General features: G+C 43.4%; 2 protein-coding genes across 6 annotated transcripts in view; one reads left to right on the top strand and one right to left on the bottom strand.

Moving 5' to 3' along the window:
- Nucleotides 1-20,413, top strand: part of LOC126412904 (trichohyalin-like) — a 573,063-nt gene that overhangs the window by 43,837 nt on the left and 508,813 nt on the right. The window contains exon 2 of the mRNA XM_050082793.1: nucleotides 18,485-18,721. Within this exon, the coding sequence (XP_049938750.1) occupies nucleotides 18,485-18,721 (237 nt within the window). The remainder of the gene's footprint in view (nucleotides 1-18,484; nucleotides 18,722-20,413) is intronic.
- Nucleotides 1-20,413, bottom strand: part of LOC126412113 (zinc transporter 1) — a 652,968-nt gene that overhangs the window by 295,544 nt on the left and 337,011 nt on the right. Inside the window, exon 1 of one of the 5 annotated variants that reach the window (XM_050081550.1) lies at nucleotides 18,495-18,570. The exons of 2 other annotated variants lie outside the window; for them this stretch is intronic. The gene's annotated coding sequence lies outside the window, so the exon portion shown is untranslated. Of the gene's footprint in view, nucleotides 1-18,254; nucleotides 18,274-18,494; nucleotides 18,571-20,413 lie in introns of those variants that run through there. 2 more of the 5 variants (XM_050081546.1, XM_050081548.1) reach the window with 2 other exon arrangements.

The following is a 20,413-nucleotide window of genomic DNA, read 5'->3' as shown; positions in this document are numbered from 1 at the left end:
ACGAGGTCCACTCAGCCTCGCGAGGCCAAATGAGGATTTCGTTGAATAAGGAAGCAGTAGCGTAATCAAGACTCGTCTACGACAATGGCCGCTGATCACAGGTCCCACGATCATAGATCGCTCCTCGTACTGCCTTATAGGCGGCAGTCGACCAGCCGAAACACGCCTAAGGCCGAAACCTTGAGTGATGTTTACGTTGATTATAAAACTGTAACAGTTTTTAGAGCACGCCGCTTTATACATCTGGAATTTGTTTCCGTGTAGATCTGGGTCTTCTATTTTTCGATAGTTGCTCTCTCTCTAACCTCAAACACTGCGCCCTCCGTGCCAACGCCTCGGGGTCTCGCTCGCTCTCCGCCGTTGTCTGGGCCCGACGCCAGTTTGGCTCGGGTGGTGTTTGCTTCTGGTGGACACGGCTGCCGCTCGTGCCGCGTTACTCACCGAGGCTCCGCGGCTCGCTTCTGAACTGGGGAGTTGTTAAGCTACACTGCAACGCGGCGGGTCAATGTCCTTTTTTGTTCTACTCGTGTCATTTGTGAAATACAAGGATCACAAGGCGACAAAAGTAATTTATGGTACAATTTGACTAAAAGAAGAGATTGAGTGACAGGACATATCCTGAGGCATCGAGGACTCGTCAGTTAGGTAATAATAGGACGTGTTGAGTGAGGGTAAACAGGTAGAGGCAGAGCAAGACAAGACTACAGAAAGTAGTTTAGAGTGATTGGGAGTTGCAGTAGTTACGCGTAAGATTAGATGGCTTGGAACGATAGCGTGGTGTATAGAGCTGCGTCAGTCCAGTCTTCAGACTGAAAACAACAACAGGTGGAAATTTTATACATCGACCACGGCCTCTCAGCCCGGAAGTTTTAACTGAAGACAACACCGGCCGTGAAAGCCTACATTGTATGAACAACAACAAACGTTTGCCAGAATTGCAATTCCAATCTCTTACATCCAAAAAGGAAATATTCTGACACATTCATCATCGCTCAGCCCAAACCGCTAAGGATAGAAACTTTTAATTTGAAGAGTGTTGAGCTTATATTGTAGCCATCGTTTAAAAAGGGATTTTTCGAAATTTCACCCTTAAGATGCTCAAATAGGGGATAAGTTTTTCTGAAAATCCTGCTATTAAAGCAATTTTGAAGCTTGAACTACGGAAATTGGTATTTAGTTTCTCTGTCAGAGATCTAAAGAAACACGTGTTTCAGCGGTTTTAGAAAAATGGTTCAAATGGCTCTGAGCACTATGGGACTTAACATCTGTGGTCATCAGTCCCCTAGAACTTAGAACTACTTAAACCTAACTAACCTAAGGGCATCACACATATCCATGCCCGAGGCAGGATTCGAACCTGCGACCATAGCAGTCGCGTGGTTCCGGACTGAGCGCCTTAACCGCGAGACCACCGCGGCCGGCCGGTATTAGAAATTTAGCCCCCTATGGTGGTGAAATAATGGATGAAACTTATTTAATAAATCAGTGTTAAAAAACTAGTGAATAGCTTTTAAAGCTACGTCTATGAAAATTAGTAATTGATTTTTCGGTTGCAAATAAAAAAAAAAAGTGTTACAGTGTTTCTGGAAATTCAGCCCCTTAGGAGGTGAAAATTTTTATGAAAATATTTCTTTACGTTAAATTGGTATTTGACTACTAGAGATATATGCGTCAGGGGATGAAATTTTTTGTGGAAGTATCACCAAAAGAACTCAAAAGGCAGAATTAAAAGACTTCCGGCTCCAGCTACCAGAATCAGTAAAGACCATGTTTCTGTGTCTTATTTACCGTGAAAAGTTTGGAAAACGCTGCAATTTGTGAAAATATGAAAATACGATTAAAGAAAAACAAAAAATCTGCGGAGACCATACTGTCTACGAGAGCGAAGCAACAGGCATTAAGCTAGTAATGCAACAAAAACGACTTCATAATTCTGATCTACAGACCTTACACCGAGAGTTGACATAATATCATTAACATGTAACACGTTGGCTAAATTTATAGAATGGGGAACGTCGGTGTTTCGTTTGAACTAATTGCTGTCGTTGGAATGCTTCTGAAAGAAGAGATCTGCTGCTGAAATCTATCTCAGATTCCAGCGTGCATACGGGGATGTGTGCAAGGACGCAAGCGGTGTTACAAAAGATGGTCGAAACACATCACACGCGAATACCACAGCGTCTGAGAAGAGCCTCTAAGAAATACCGCTACAACTGTCTCCACGGTACGCAGAAAGCAAGGAATTCACACCTTTTGGACAGGCATGTCACTGTGAATGACTCGCAACAAAAGTTGGCACTGAACGTAGTGCAGTGGTGCAGTGGAGAGAATGATCCAAAGCTTGGCTAAACGAAAAGTCTGATCTTTAACTGTGTCTAAACGAAGACGACTTTTTTCACACGTTTTTATTAGATCGCTTTGTTGTCTGTTTGTTTGGTACATATTTTATTTTAAACTAACTTCCCGATGATCTAGAGACTTTAAACTTTCAACGTGACTCAGAATTCGATGACAATACAATTTTAGCTCCCTTTAGTATCTGGTATGTGGCTGAGGGCGCTTTATTTATCATTGCTGTTTCCCCTTTTCCTGTTCCACTTGCGAATATTTCGTACTAATAACGGTTGCTGAGAAGTCCCCGTGCGAGCTCTATTTTCTCTTAATCTTCGAGGTCTTTTCGTGAGGTAATGATAGGAGGAATCTATGCATTGGTTGACTCAAGCGAAGGGAAACTGAAGTAATTCTGAAATTTAACAAATGTCCGGAACCGCGGACCGCTACGGTCGCAGGTTCGAATCCTGCCTCGGGCATGGGAATGTGATGTCCTTAGGCTAACTAGGTTTAAGTAGTTCTAAGTTCTAGGGGACTGATGACCTCACATGTTAAGTCCCATAGTGCTCAGAGCCATTTGAACAAATGTCCGTTGTTATCTCAACAAAATGTTTGAAATCGACTGAAAAATTAGACACAACGAAGACTAAAAAATAGAATATTATTTAAATAAAAATTTTGCTACATAAGGTTTTTAATGTGGACTGAAAGTATAAAAAATGGTTCAAATGGCTCTGAGCACTATGGGACTTAACATCTGAGGTCATCAGTCCCCTAGAACTTAGAACTACTTAAACCTAACTAACCTAAGGACATCACACACATCCATGCCCGAGGCAGGATTCGAACCTGCGACCGTAGTGGTCACGCGGTTCCAGACTGAAGCGCCTAAAACCGCACGGCTGAAAGTATAAAATAATTTTCCCTAGCCCCATGCTGATTCCTAACGCCATACAGATAGTCATGAAAGTTTGTTCTTGTGAATTTTTAATAGCTATGAAAATACTCATGGAAATTAAAATGAAAAAATGAATCGCATGCAATACATTATTGGTGCATGAATAGTTCACCTCCTTGCTGTTATCTGTTGCATATGCCCCACGTTTCTCGTTTTAAATTATAGAAGTATTTTCATAGCTATTAAAAATTCGCAAGCACAAATTTTCACAACCGTATGTATGGGACAAGGAGAAATTATTTTAGACTTACTGGTGGGTTTTAAAAACAATTCGTACCAGAAAATTTTATTTACATAATTTGTGAGTATTTTAACATGCGATGAAGTCTGGTTCCATCATTATTACTCTAAAACAAACCTCCCAGGGAGTGCAATGGCAACATTTCGATTCGTTATCATAAAAACAAACAGGCTGCGAACTTGGGAAAGCTTCTGGGCAGCGTCTTCTCGAATTCAGAGGGTTCAAATCTGGCTGATTTTCTTGATCCTGAAGAGAGAAACAACGGAGTCTGCTACATTTAGACACCTTCGAAGCTGCGTCGACCACCAGCCTGGGAAGAAGATCATCCTGCAGCGCCATAATACTGTTCTCGTGTCGGCGCAGGCAGTTCAGACAGTCAGGTGGGACGACGACCTGCGGTCCTTTCGCTTCTGTTAGGACAGCGCTCCGAGGTTAAAGTCGGAGGACATACAAGAAGTGGTGAGTCGGTGCCTTCAAGCAGCCGCAAGGAAAAAAAAAAAGCAGGAGAAATATGAAAAGAAATCGACCTTATCTGAAAGTAAAAGTATCTAGATTCATGGAATGTCCGAAGAACAAAATTAATATTCCTAACAAGCAGTAAAGGAAACAAAAGAAAAATTCTGTGTAGGTATTAAAATCCATGGAGAAGAAATAAAAACTTTGAGGTTCGCCGATGACATTGCAATTCTGTCAGAGACGGCAAAGGACTTGCAAGAGCAGTTGAACGGAATGCACAGTGTCTTGAAAGGAGGATATAAGATGAACATCAACAAAAGCAAAACGAGGAGAATGGAATGTAGTCAAATGAAATTGGGTGATGCTGAGGGAATTAGATTAGGAAATGAGACACTTAAAGTAGTAAAGGAGTTTTGCTATTTGGGGAGCAAAATAACTGTGATGGTCGAAGTAGAGATAATTTAAAATGTAGAGTGGCAATGGCAAGAAAAGCGTTTCTGAAGAAGAGAAATTTGTTAGCATCGAGTATAGATTTAAGTGTCAGGAAGTCGTTTCTGAAAGTATTTGTATGGAGTGTAGCCATGTATGGAAGTGAAACACGGACGATAAAAAGTTTGGACAAGAAGAGAATAGAAGCTTTCGAGATGTGGTGCTACAGAAGAATGCTGAAGATTAGATGGGTAGATCACATAACTAATGAGGAGGTATTGAACAGAATTGGGGAGAAGAGGAGCTTGTGACATAACTTGACTAGAAGAAGGGATAGATTGGTAGGACATGTTCTGAGACATCGAGGGATCACCAATTTAGTATTGGAGGGCAGCGTGGACGGTAAAAATCGTAGAGGGAGACCAAGAGATGAATACACTAAGATTCAGAAGGATGTAGGCTGGGAGATGAAGAAGTTTGCACAGGATAGAGCAGCATGGAGAGCTGCATCAAACCAGTCTCAGGACTGAAGACCACAACAGCAACAAAGGGTTGCTCATTAATTTCAGTATGAACTTCATAAGAATCAATGTTTGTAACTTTCCTCGATGCTCTGTCTGTGAGTAGGCAATTTTCTTGCCTATTTCAGCCACTGTTATGCTCTTCGAAACAGTGTCGAGTGAGTGTCAGAAGGTTCTCTTTGTTGACCTGCACATTAAGTTTTGAGTTCTATTCGTGGGCGGTGGAAAAATAACTTCCTACGAGTCTTTGTTTTTTGTTGTCGTGGTCTTCAATCCCAAAAGAGCCACTCCACGCATGTCTATCCTGACTAGGGCGAAATGTAGAAAGATTAATAGTCGTAGTTTCCACTCTCAGAGCCGGTTATTGTGTGAGACATCGAGCATCTGCAAATTGATATTTTTTTGCCTCCTCCGTTTAAGTTCCTAGCGACTCAAACAAATCTTCGACCATTCGTGCTGCCTTTGTATTCACTCGATACAGTTTCTAACAGTGTATCGAAGCCTGCCATTTATTCCATCAGCAACTGAACTTACTTCATCCTCATTTCCACATCTGTGAGTTACTACTGGCAGCATACATTGGCTATAGACTTTCCGTTGAAGAAGTAGTGATAGTTTACTTCTGAATACATCATTCAGTTTTCCAAAAGACTTAACTCACTTTTGATTGACTGTTTATTTCTCTAAGTCTTCATCGGCTTGCAGTTTTCACTTTTTCTAATACATATTTGTTTCTGTAGATTCATCAATCTTTTCTATTTTGCTGCCAAAATAGTGAGTGTACACTATTTTGGATTCACTGCAATAGTGGAAGAACAGAGAGCGAACTTCACTGTTCAGCAAGTCGAGGTAAGCGAGACGGGCGTTGGCACAAGTGGAGTCGATGGAGGGTGTAATAAAAGCATTAACAATAAATAAATGAGGAACAGTTTGCAATGTCAATCAACAGGAAGAATAAGAGAGAAAAATTAAAGCAGAAAGATACACAACTGGAAACAGCAGACGAGTACAAATATCTAGGGTAAATCATTTCAAGCGATAACAGGACCCAACTTGAGATTAATTATCGAACTCAAAACTGAGCTCTGTTCTACCAACAACTTCGGATCCTACTCTAAAAAGAACAGTTTCCATTGAGATCGAAACAGACACTCCTTCACTCATACTTTATCCCTATAACAACATATGGTCTAGAAACCTACACAATAACGAAACGCCGATGTGGCCGAGTGGTTCTAGGCGCTTCAGTCTGGAACCACGCGACCTCTACGGTCGCAGGTTCGAATCCTGCCTCGAGCATGGATGTGTGTGATGTCCTTAGGTTAGTTAGGTTTAAGTAGTTCTAAGTTCTAGGGGGCTGATGACCCCAGATGTTAAGTCCCATAGTGCTCAGAGCCATTTGAACCAATAACGAAACAGGTGGAAAACAAACTTCAAGCCGCAAAAATGAACTACTTACGAACTATGGACCAGAAAACTAGGAACGATAGGGTAAAAAAAAAAGGAAGATGCTGGAATGTACGTGACGTTGAAAGAAGAAGTGACAAGAGCTCGTTTCAGATGTTTGGTCATGTTAAGCAAATGAACGAGGGCAAGATAGCAAAACAGTGGCTGCACACAGCTGTTGATGGTAGAAGACCGGTAGGAAGCCCAAGGAAAGAGATGGAGGATATAGGAAAAAGAGGAGTCAGCTGGTATACAGTTCTGAGAGAAGAGGGTACATGGACACATGCAGGTGAAGAGCACTTGTAAATTTCACCTAGGCAACTGGAGTGAAAAACTGATGATGGATGATGATGGATGATTGCAATTGCTCTTCAGGCGTACTATGACATTGTCTGAGGTTCTTACATCCTCTGCGGTGCTGACTACGTTACAACAACGGCTCCTTCTCTCTTCCTCTTTGTTTTAATCTGCGTCCATTTGGTGACAGTGAAATGAATTGGAGCGTCGGAAGGAGAACTGAAAACGGCGCCAGCCGTATAATTCCGCTCCTGCCCGAAAGCACAGAGCAAACACTCTGAGAGGCCCATTATCTTGTGGTCAGTGTGTGCAGTCGGCAGGCCGGCCCTCCGATAACGCTGTGTGCAGAGCCAAGCGTCATCGGTAGTTCGTTTCTGGGAACCACGCAGTTACCAGGACCATTCGCTTTTGTTACACTTGCACAAAGCATTTCGGCATTTCTCAAATTCCTCTACGCGTTGCTTTTACCATCTTACATTTAAAGATGCATCCTCCATGAAATTGCAGTCGCATACAGCACAACACTGAGCGTCTCTGCACTAGAACTGTTTTATCAGTATTAAAGACGATGACAGTAATAACAGCCATGTTAGATCAGTTAGAAAAGAACAGCCTCCGCATTGGAAACTAGTCTGAGCTCATAAGAGACAAGTCATAAGCAGGACGTTTTCGAGGAATTACGATCGACGAGCTAAGCATCCAGAAAAAATGTAAAGCAAACGATGTTTGTTACCTTGATATTATGCATACTTCTTTGTTTCGAAGTGAGTGTGAGTGTGAGTGTGAGTGTGTGTGTGTGTGTGTGTGTGTGTGTGTGTGTGTGTGTGTCATAAACAAACTCTGATACGCTACTGATCTATAGAATTTGTTTTATATAGGCAGTAGGCAATGCTTCAGCGGCGAAAATGTCTTAGAACCAAGTCGTCGAATAGGTTCCTGACAGGAAAGTGGAGAACCAGCTGCCTCAGTACTCAATCCGCCTTCCTCACCAAAAATCTTGGCATGCGAAAATATTCGCGGTCTTTTGTGCTGAAAGAATAGGAGAGAGACAGTGACGGCGGAAGAGAGAGGAGACAGGGAGGGAAAGGGAGAGGAAACAGTAATGGAGAAAGTGGGAGCGATAGAAAGAGACGGGTGAAGATAATAGCAATGGGAGGTAAAGAGAGAGAGAGGAGATATTGATGGTCAGCGAGTGACAGTGGTAGTTAATAGGAAAGGGAGGTGAATGGAGATAGTAGCAGTGGGAGCAAAAAAGAGGAGACAGTGGAAATGAAAAATAGAGATGAGTGGAGACTGTACGTAGGGTTGGGTGGTCTGGACCCTCCCAGACCAGCAAAGTTCAGCACGTAGGTGTAGGGAAGGGCACGTTTTAGATCGAAATTTGAAACACGTAAGTATAGGAGAAAAAGTTGAATTGGAGCCACCCCCGTCCTACAGATTTTCTGAGCTGCTTCGTTCTTTTGGTGCTGCAGTGATTCGCAGGTGTCGTCCTCTGTTGCCACAAGCCTCTTCCACGACCGTCTGTCGCGATCACTCAACACACACTTTCATCCACGTTGTGACCTAGCGAATGATGTTTTTTCCCATTTCCCCGTATGCAGCAAAAATCATCGATACTGTGCCTCTTGAAACAGCAGACACTTCGTCTGCGGAGACACGCACCGTATCAGCACCAGCAACTTGCCCACGCTCGAATTCACCTAGCCGAGACACAGTGCACTCACCACTACACGGAACGCTGTTCTAACTACGACTGACAACGTGCTGAGGACGCTGCGCAGCTGCTGATCGTGGTCGAGCACGACAGAGCACAACCTGCAGGCTCGGGGGGCATCTACGTTTATGTGAAAGAGTGCATCTCCCGCGATGTTTTCACATTTTTGTCCAACCTCTATACATCAATACTGTCTAAGCATGTACAGAATTTGTTCTTATTTTCGATTAACACCAAAATTAGGTTTTTCCCTGGAAGTGGGCGGAATATTCGCGTCCGGAGAACTGGCCTGCGCAATGCTCTGCGGAGGGGAAGAGGCACGAGAAAGCGATCCTAAGGCGGGTGCAGCACCGCTCGCTGGCTGTCTTAATTAACTTGATTTAAAAGGGCTCAAGAGCAAAAGGAAGAACTCACTTCGTGGTATAATTTCTGGTGCTGCAGTTCCTTTGCTGTTATTCTGTGATTTGATACACTTGGCCACCTCGTCGCTTACCGAGACTTGGGAGTGGCATCGAGAAGACAGACCTGCTCTAGGCGGGCAAACAACGGCAGGCGATGTGTTCCGCTCGATCATTCCATTTGTCTCAATTTAAGCACAACTGTCACGTCCCGTGCCATAGATACTATGTCTTACGTACTCATATATATATATATATATATATATATATATATATATATAAAATCATTGCCCCATTAGGTTCTTTCCTTTCACTATCCCTTGAACTACACTTTTCAGCAATGCCACACGTCGTAAAATGTCTCCAACCATTCTAGCACTTTGATTCGCTATCTATTTTGCATTTTTTGTTCTTGATTTGCCGCAAAATACCTAAATTCCTTTCTCATTCAACCCATCTGGCCTCCAGACACCAATTTTCAAAAGCTTGCAATCTTTTCGTTTCTGTCTTCTCCGCCGTCCACGTTTCGCACCATTATAGAACTGTTCTCGGAATCTACATTTGCATAAATATTTTTCTATCTCAAGATTAATATTTTTATGTTTGTAACTGATTCTTTTTGTGGAAGTGAGGTTTATAGCGCTTTGCATCGCACCTATAGAAATCTGACGACAGCAGATACGTTCACACAGACGATGCTGTTTTAACGTCTGTGCACTCCGATCCAGCAGCAATTCCTACCAGTGACGACTGTGGCCGAAAGGTGTCAGCATCTTAAGGACTGTGAAATCCTCAGTAGTGAAAACCGTGGATTTTTTAAATGAAACTACCTTCCGTGAATATTACGTCGTTTCTTAATTATTGCTGACTTCATATGTTCAGCTGCTAGTGTGAATGAAGGTGGTGGTGATTTGAGATGAGGAGGCGCTCAACATCATAGACATCGACGCCCTGACGAATAGTCAGCATGCCAGTCTCGTGGTTGGGGACGAAGACTACCCCCACACGCGGAGCAGTTAGTAATGCGTTAAAGTCTGCCTCCCTTCCCCATCAATAGGGATGAGGCCGAACAGTTCACAGAATGTCACTACCCTCATAACACTGGAATCAAAATCGGCGAGGATGGTGGGCAGATCTCCATCGAGACTGAGGGCTGCCCGATATCAGTGCGTAAGACAGTAGAACACAGCAGAGCTCACAAAGTGGTGGATCCTCCAGCTGGACGAGGAAGTCACGTGTTAGAAGGCTACGTTCGATGCGCAGCCTGGTAAGCAGAACCTCCTCCCAGTGCCTGTGTGGTCGGTTTCGCAGTTTGTCTTCTGTCACCTTCAACCGTTCAGTCTCCCACTGACGTATGATGGGGCTGTCAGAAAATAATATGACGGCATGCAACGGAAGGGGACTGACGGACAACTCCATCCCGACATGCTTCCTTGGCTGCTTCGTGGGCCACGTCGTTTCCCTCTATCCTGATGTGGTCAGGTAACCAGCAAAAGATCATCTCCTTGCCACAGACTTGGAATCGCTGGAAGGAGTCATGGATGAGCTGAATTAACTCGTCTACTGGATACATTTGGTGAAGTGCTTGTAATGCACTAAGAGAGTCGGAACAGACAAGAAACCTAGTGATGTCTGTGAATCCTCTCCAGTGCCATCATAATGTCTATATCTGTGCAACATAATTTGTGAAATGTTACGAAAGGAGCACTTTGATAACTGTCAGGGAAAACACGGTAACAACCGAGGACATTCTCTTGCTGGGATCCATCCGCATAAACAATGATAAAACTATGGTATGTACTTAAAATGGAAGAAAACGAAGTTGTAAAAATAATATGGAGGGCAAGTTTTCTTGTACCGCGTCAAACTTAAAATCAGTTTGGGCCTGTGAAGACAACAACGCGGCAACGCATTCCATCCCTGGGTGTGTATTCTGAGGTCTGATATATCCAGATCCTTGAGACAGCCAAAATGGCATGCTCGCATGGGGCCGATTCCCTAACAGCCGTTCAGAGTTGGGTTGGACACTGAACTAAATACCAATGACTGAGGTGACGCTGAGATTTTCAGTGCCTGTCGGGCCAAGAGAATAAGTCGTCAAATTCAGAGTGGTGGTTGACCTCTGCACACAGACTCTGAACTGGGCTGGTCCGAAAGGCTGCAGTCGATATCCGAATACCCTCATGGTGGACAGCATCTAACATCTTGAGATAGGAAGGACGGGGAGATCCATAGAGTACGCTGCCATAAGCTAGACGTTATCGAACAATGCCCTATAAAACTGCAGGAGGCGGGACCTGTCAGCTCCCCGTGCTTTCCGCCAAGGTAATTCAAAATATTCAATGACTAGAAGCCCTTTGTTCGTAGGTCTTTCAGGTGAGAAGCACATTACAATAATTAAGTTATTTAAAGAGGAAAGTAATTTGCATATTTATGGGTTATCTAAATTTGTTCTTTTAATAAATTGTTCATAAAAGCTGTTAAGTTGTGATCTGCCTAATATTGATATAGAACTAACTAAGATGGTTCTCAGCCAATCAGAGGACAGTATGTTCATGTGTACCTGGTGGGCTACAAGAGTCTCTTTGTGGAGTCTTAATGGCCTTCAGAGTTGAGCCAGCATGACAATAAGTCGTGTGTATTAGGAGCTCTGATTAAATACAATAATTCTGCGGAATTATGAATTAAATTTGGCAGTGGAGTGCCGCAAAGCAATCGCGAACAAGTGAGAAAGCGAAAGAGTGAAATTCCGGTTTTTTGGAGTAAACTGTGATTTTTGAATTAACTGAAGTTCATGTGGCATTTGTATATTAGAGCGGACATTATGTTACATATAATCCGTTTTGTAATCTTTCTGCTAAGAGGTTCCGTTAATTACCATAAGCTGGCCATAATGAGTGACTGTGTTTTCGTGTGAATGTCGAAACACAGCTCAATGTTTTATACAAAACTAGTAGGAATATACCGACGTTTTCGATTTAAACTTTCATTTAGAAGCTATGTCATCTTGAAACTGGAAAACATGACATGCCCCATTTAGATACATGTAATGCGACAGGTTCTACTATGGCTCACCCAGTCGAGAAACATTATCCGTTTCTAACAGGGCAGGCGTCGCTGCAGAAAAAGATGTGAGTGTGAGTGGAAATCTACTGTAAGAAGAATTTGTACCCGCGCCGTTGCAGAAGGCATTTTATCCTTGTACGATCCAGGCTGACACTTCTACATCAAAATTCCTGTACTGCTCAATAGTGTGCAAAGTGCAGGGATTGGTCGATGATAGGCTACGGAACGAAATAGGTCTAGTGAACCTATGACCGGAAATGTTTTCCATGCTAGAGACCATTTATTCAGTCAGACATTGTTACAGAGACTATGGTCTAATATGCAGCCACAGTTACAGTATGTGTTGAAAATGGTTTCCATGTGACTCAACGCAAGCATCTACGCGCCGTAGCATGTTCTGTCTCTCACGTTCAAGTCGGCCAGTCTGCATCCGAACAGTGTCAAAGGCAGCATAAATACGCCGCTCCAGTATCTCCACATCTGGAATGGCTCTACGTACACGATACTTTCGAGATGACGCCATAACCAGAAATTTCACGGATTGAGATCCGGTGAACGAGCAGGCCATACAACTGGACATCCTCGTCCGATCCACCGACCCGGGAAGACACGACTGACAAGGGAACCTCCCCATCGCACCCCCCTCAGATTTAGTTATAAGTTGGCACAGTGGATAGGCCTTGAAAAATTGAACACATATCAATCGAGAAAACAGGAAGAAGTTGTGTGGAACTATGAAAAAAAATAAGCAAAATATACAAACTGAGTAGTCCATGCGAAGATAGGTAACATTAGGAGACTGGGAGTCAAGGAGCGCCGTGGTCCCGTGGTTAGCGAGAGCGGCTACGGAACGAGAGGTCCTCGGTTCAAGTCTTCCCTCGAGTGAAAAGTTTAATTTTTTATTTTTAGTTTATGTGACAAACTCTTATGTTTTCATCACTTTTTTGGGAGTGATTATCACATCCACAAGGAAACCTAAATCGGGCAAGGTAGAAGAATCTTTTTACCCATTCGCCAAGTGTACAAGTTAGGTGGGTCGACAACATATTCCTGTCATGTGACGCACATGCCGTCACCAGTGTCGTATAGAATATATCAGACGTGTTTTCCCGTGGAGGGATCGGTTGACCTATGACCTTGCGATCAAATTTTTTCGGTTCCCATTGGAGAGGCACGTCCTTTCGTCTACTAATCGCACGGTTTTGCGGTGCGGTCGCAAAACACAGACACTAAACTTATTGCAGTGAACGGAGACGTCAATGAACGAACGGACAGATGACAACTTTGCGAAAATAAAGAAAGTAAAATTTTCAGTCGAGGGAAGACTTGAACCAAGGACCTCTCGCTCCGCAGCTACTCACGCTAACCATGGGACCAAGGCGCTTCTGACCTCGTATGTTCCTTGATGTTGCATATCTTGCGCATGGACTACTCAGTTTGTATATTTTACTAATTTTTTTCATAGTTCCACACAACTTCTTCCTGTTTTCTCGATTGATCTGTGTTCAGTTTTTCAAGGCCTATCGACTGTGCCAACTTGTAACTAAATCTGAGGGGGGTGCGATGGGGAGGTTCCCTTGTGAGATGCGTCCGGACGTTAACGGCGAAGCGACCTGCGAATCATCAGTGGCCCTTCTTCCAGCAGGGGAGGCAAAGTCACCCGCAAGAAACGCTGATAATTCCGGAGTGTTAAGCGACGTGGAAGGAAGATTGGTCCCAAAATACTGTCACCAATTATCTTGGGCCACAGATTCTGGCTGCATTGATGCTGATGATTCGTTGCCACCATACCATGGGGATTCTACATACTATCCCATAGATGACTATTGCGGAAGGTACCACTCCGAGTAAAGGTGGCCTCATCTGTGAATAGACTGGATGACACAAATGATCTCTAGCATGGAAACCATGCATTTCCGGTCATACGTTCATTAGACCTTTTTTTATTACGTATCCTCTCATCGATCAATTCCTGGTTTGTACACGGTGGAAAAAAATCACCCTGTATAGAAAACAGAAAAATCTCAAATGGTTTGCGGAATGAATAGTTCGTATGAAAGACGTCTGTCACGCACAAGAGAGTTATAAAACCATGTAATCAGTGATAATAAGCGGGATTAATGGCCTAGACAGCCGGAACGGGAACTCTGCGTGTTCGGAAAAAAAAAGGAAAAAATTGAGTGTAGTTTCTCACAGACAGAATTTGAAACATGTCATGCGACATCTGCACAGAATTGGCGAAAAAACGACGAAGACAGACATCGGGCGAATAATGGTAAAGCGCGTGCCTGGAAACGGAAAGGTGACTGGATCGAGACGGAGTCGGATCACGGATCACGAAATATTTCAGTCTGTCTTTAATCTACACTTCGAGGTTTCGCAGGAGCATGTGATTCGGATTGCACAGTTAAACTGCAGGCCCTTTTTCGGTGGCAGGATTACTGGGATGGTTTAAGGACACGCAGTTCTTGGAAGTGACATCCACTTGGAAGACTTGCACTAGGCCAGGCCGGGCCAGGGCGTTGAGCCGTACGGAAGTATTACAGTAGCAGCTGACAAAACTGCTGTTTACGAAAGGAAGTGGGAAGACTTGCGAACTGCTCGATAGAGTGACGACAGTGAGCCGTCTTACTAGTGATGTTCATCATAGTCCCAAGCTGTTTGAAGAATGAATGGAATTGGTGTCTCTTCCACGATCGATTTCATCGTTATATGGTCCTACGATGAGGGGGACGGACGTCTTACCAGCAACAGAAACAACTGAAAATAATAATAATGCGCCTGCAGCATGAGGTGGTAGACCGAAAATCGTTGATGTTTCAAAATCGTAAACACTGATATTTAATGTGTGTATTGTGCAGAAAATGAGGCGACTAAACGACTATCCGCGTGTGGGAATCGATTCTCATTTACAGAAAACCAGGATGATACGGTATGCTGAGGACACAGTAGTAGTTGGTGAAAGTGAACAGAGACTGGGTCGAGTACCTAATGAAGCTGAAGAAATAATAATTAGGATGCAAACTTCAAAAATTGTAGGTATAATTATTGATGAGAATTTAAAAACGAAAAGTTCCATTGCAAAAGAGCACCACTCCATGTGTGTCTGGTCTGGGACGTGCACATAATATCAAAGCAAGGAGCTACAGGAAACAGAATAAATGTTACGTCCAAAAACATGGTTCAGATGGCTCTGAGCACTATGAGACTGAACTTCCAAGGTATTCAGTCCCCTAGAACTTAGAACTAAAGCCTAACTAACCTAAAGACATCACACACATCCATGCCCGAGGCAGGATTCGAACCTGCGACCGTAGCGGTCGCACGGTTCCAGACTGTAGAGCCTAGAACCGCTCGGCCATACCGGCCGGTTGTTACGTGCACCTAGCTGTAAATTGGACGTAAACATACGACTCGCAAAAAAGATTGTGGCTCCAGGAATTTTTATTTTCGCAGGGCAGCTGCAGCACTAAAAATTGCAGTCGACATGAGCTTCATGACGATGAATATGAAAATTTATTGAGCCAGTTGTAGATTGGTAAAACGCTGAAATGCTTTTCTGCATAAATACAGTTCTGTCTGGTTTACTGCATTTCTTGCAGTAATTAATCCATAGCCATTGGGCTCAGCCACCTGTATCGTGGATAAATTAATGGCGCCGAAATACGTGCTGCGCAGTTAATTTCGTGTTGGCATAAACTGCCACTGCACTTGGGAAACCTCAGCTCTTTCAGCAAAATAAATGTTTAGATATGTAAACCGAATTAGTACACTATCCAGAGATCCTTAAAATAGGTTATTGATTTTAAGACAATTTGTCACTTAGCCCTTGAAAACTAATTTCAAAATGGTTCAAATGGCTCTGAGCACTATGGGACTCAACAGCTATGGTCATCAGTCCCCTAGAACTTAGAACTACTTAAACCTAACTAACCTAAGGACAGCACACAACACCCAGCCATCACGAGGCAGAGAAAATCCAAAACTAATTTCGAAAAAGTTCTACAATTGTATGTTTATTCTCTACTGGTTTCAGTTGTTACAACCTCTTCACAGTAAAAAACCAGTATCCGTCAACGAATCTTCTGTGAAGATGGTTGTAATATCTGACTCTGGTAAAAAATGAACATGTATGTTTCTTTTTTAATGAACGCACCGCCATTTGACTCTATTATTGTTTATTTACGACCTATATTTAAGAAAATATTTAGTAAAAATCGGTTTACTGTTTTTGCGAAATATGATGTGCTCCCACTATTATTTACTGATGATGATGATGATGATCAGACTGATTTGTGGGACGCTAAACTGCGCGGTCATCAGCGCCGGTATACGTTTCCAATCTGTCTTCAGGCCAGTCTAGCCACATTCATGAACGATGGGATGATGACAACACAAACATCCAGTTCCCGGGCAGAGAAAATCCCCAACCCAGCCGGGATTCGAGCCCGGGACCCCATGATCCAGAGGTAGCGACGCTAGCCACTAGACCACGAGCTGCGGACATTTACAGATCTTTTAAAAAGACGATGATTTTACATCTGGCATTTCGTGGGGAGTCAATATTTTCTTAATTTATGGCCGATTTTCAGACTGTTGGCTTGCAATATGTATTAATGACAATCAGTTGAAAACGCAATAAAAGACCGAAACCTAGGTCGTAATTAAATTAACAACAATGCAGTCAAATGTTCATTTAAAGATTATTGTATAGCTGTTGCTCAACAACATAAAAATAAACATGTAATTTTCCAGTTGACTGCACAAATACCCTTTTTTCCGTATGTTTCACAGTTCTAGGCAGTCACCTACGAGATGTCCTAAAAGAAGTTCGTTCGTGTGGATCAAGTATGCACTGGACTTCTTAACTTGTTGCACCTCCTACACATTTTCTATACTTTAACGAAAGGTAGTTCCTTGGTGGAAAATCCTTGCTTGTAAGCGAGAACATTACCTGTAGAGCAGATGTCTGAAGCTGCGACTATCGTGATAAATATTCTGAAATGTTGCGCCACAGTGGATAGCGAGATGTGTGCGTGCTATTTACATTTACTCACCTTGTGTTTTTTTTCTGAAATGCGTTAGGGTAAATAAAGAAAAAAATATCGCTCAATAGAATAAATTTAAGTTCACGAAACTTTTAAATTTTGTTCATTTTCAATTGCATATACATAATACAGCAATGACAGGCGTTGTCGTTCGTGGATTCAGCAAGGGCAATTGAGTTATAGCTGTGCGGCATGAGTTTCAACGATGGATCGGACGTAAGGGGTATATCGACTTCGCATTGTCCAGTTGACCGACAAGGTCGCATGGGGGGGGGGGGGGGGGTGATACGTTGTGTGTCTACCCTTACGACAATTCCAATTCTGAGATAACTATAACGGCTCACAACAGCGGGAGTGAATGCTGTAGCCCCATACATGCTTTCAGAAGTATGGGTCTTTGACTATTGTCTGGATGTTTGCCGTTTGCGGAGGGCACAAGACATTTGTGAAAGGTAAATGAAAACTTTGATGATAAACGATTCTGAAATGTACACCAAAGTTGTAAGTCCACAAGTGACCAAGATACAATCCGGCAAAATCGGGTAGTTCTTTTGAAAATAAGATAAAAATATGGTGCTATGCACAAGTTAAAATTCACACCTACATTTCAGTCTCAATTCTAGTGAAAGATAGTGTTGTGAAATTGCATGAACCTTTTTGTTATCAGTATACGATATAAAGTAGCGCTGCGAAAGTCTTTATTTACATTCCACGTGCGATTTCCTTTTAAATTAAAGGCATCTGCAGCGGCACTTTCTCATAGATTCGAAACAGTTCACATCACAGTTTTTACATGTATAAAATGGTACTTGGAGTTATTCGTCTGTCCTACCAAAATCTGCGTTCCCCCTCTGGCGATACGTTAGAGGGCGCACTTCCATTACACTTGTGAAAAATCGCCACATATTCACGTAGAGATATTTTGGTTACGTAGCTTTGACATTTCGGTTTTCATTAGGTAAATGACGCAAAAGACTCCAGTGCTGATATAAGACCAATGTCTGATTTATCTTCCGAGAACTGTGACCTATCACTAAAAAAATCTATCGTTGGTACAAAAGTTGTTCGCAGGAAAAGATCCAGTGAAGACGCCTTTAATACAGGGTGGCGCAGGGAAACGGGAAATTTCGAAATAACGTCATTTCCATAAATAAATTCATAAAACTAGTAATTTATTAACGAAAGTGAATGTATTCAGTATGCCATTATTCAGTATGTCTTTACAATCAAAATGTATAAGCGGCCGAACGTGTCAGGAACGTAAATAGATATTAGGTTGCAGCAAGGATAACGCGCTTGAAATTAAAAAAAACGAACTTTCATGTGACAGCTGCCGAAAATGGACTCACCGTCAAGCTTGAAATAAATATTTTTACGCAGTAGACGAGCAGATACGTTGCTGAAGATTCTCTCGCTGCACTAAAACAAATGTACGGATATCACGGTGGGCGTAATGACTCAAAAGCGTCCGCGACAGTAAATTTGCGCTCTTGTTAAGGTATTCGTATTTGCTTGCGGTGTCCCTATGAGAAGCAGGAAGCCGGCAGTGCCGCTGCGCTAGCGCAACCTCGTGGTGTAGGCCTACTCACCGCGGCGCGTCCCGCCGTGTTCTCCGCACGCCGTCCGCGAGCAGACTGGCCGCTGGTGCCGGCCGCACTGGACCGCCAGCGCCGCTCTGCTGGCGCCACCAGCTGGCTGGCTGGCTGGCTACCTGTTACGCCCACGCAGCGCCACGGCGCGCCGCTATCCGACACCCCAGATCACGGAATCTGTGCGCCGGGCCAACACAACCTCTACTGCCTACATCTACGCAGATGTAGGCAGATTGAACGCAGTTTTCCGAAATTTCTTCACCAGGGAAGGAGAATGGAATATTCCAGAATTTGAAACACTAACAGCTGCTAGCATGAGTTTCTTAGAAGTAGATACCTTAGGGGTTGCGAAGCAACTCAGATCGCTTGATACGGGCACGTCTTCAGGTCCAGATTGTATACTGATTAGGTTCCTTTCAGATTACGCTGATACAATAGCTCCCTACTTAGCAATCATATACAACCGCTCGCTCACCTATAGATCTGTACCTACAGATTGGAAAATTGCGCAGGTCGCACCAGTGTTTAAGAAGGGTAGCAGGAGTAATCCATCGAACTACAGACCTATATCATTGGCGTCGGTTTGCAGTAGGGTTTTGGAGCATATACTGTATTCAAACATTATGGTCCGCAGCTCGTGGTCGTGCGGTAGCGTTCTCGCTTCCCGCGCCCGGGTTCCCGGGTTCCATTCCCGGCGGGGGTCAGGGATTTTCTCTGCCTCGTGATGACTGGGTGTTGTGTACTTTCCTTAGGTTAGTTAGGTTTAAGTAGTTATAAGTTCTAGGGGACCGATAACCATAGATGTTAAGTCCCACAGTGCTCAGAGCCATTTGAACCAAACATTATGAATCACCTCGAAGGGAACGATCTATTGATACGCAATCAGCATGGTTTCAGAAAACATCGTTCTTGTGCAACGCAGCTAGCTCTTTATTCGCACGAAGTAATGGCCGCTATCGACAGGGGATCTCAAGTTGATTCCGTATTTCTAGATTTCCGGAAAGCTTTTGACACCGTTCCTCACAAGCGTCTTCTAATCAAGCTGCGGGCCTATGGGGTATCGTCGCAGTTGTGCGACTAGATTCGTGATTTCCTGTCAGGAAGGTCGCAGTTCGTAGTAACAGACGGCAAGTCAACGAGTAAAACTGAAGTGATATCAGGTGTTCCCCACGGAATCGTCCTGGGACCTCTGCTGTTCCTGATCTATATAAATGACCTGGGTGACAATCTGAGCAGTTCTCTTGTTCGCAGATGATGCTGTAATTTACCGTCTAGTAAGGTCATCGTAGACCAGTATCAGTTGCAAAGCGATTTAGAAAAGATAGCTGTATGGTGCGGCAGGTGGCAGTTGACGCTAAATAACGAAAGTGTGAGGTGATCCACATGAGTTCCAAAGGAAATCCGTTGGAATTCGATTACTCGATAAATAGTACAATTCTCAAGGCTGCCAATTCACCTAAGTACCTGGGTGTTAAAATTACGAACAACTTCAGTTGCAAAGACCACACAGATAATATTGTGGGGAAGGCGAGCCAAAGGTTGCGTTTCATTGGCAGGACACTTCGAAGATGCAACAAGTCCACTAAAGAGACAGATTACACTACACTCGTTCGTCCTGTGTTAGAATATTGCTGCGCGGTGTTGGATCCTTACCAGGTGGGATTGACGGAGGACATCGAAAGGGTGCAAAAAAGGGCAGCTCGTTTTGTATTATCACGTAATAGGGGAGAGAGTGTGGCAGATATGATACGCGAGTTGGGATGGAAGTCATTAAAGCAAAGACGTTTTTCGTGAGATCTATTTACGAAATTTCAGTCACCAACTTTCTCTTCCGAATGCGAAAATATTTTGTTGAGCCCAACCTACATAGGTAGGAATGATCCTCAAAATAAAATAAGAGAAATCAGAGCTCGAAC

Source organism: Schistocerca serialis, chromosome 7, assembly GCF_023864345.2.
Source record: "Schistocerca serialis cubense isolate TAMUIC-IGC-003099 chromosome 7, iqSchSeri2.2, whole genome shotgun sequence".
Lineage (NCBI taxonomy): Eukaryota > Metazoa > Arthropoda > Insecta > Orthoptera > Acrididae > Schistocerca > Schistocerca serialis.
The sequence above is the reverse complement of the archived record's forward strand: the minus strand, read 5'-3'. Positions and strand labels throughout refer to the sequence as shown.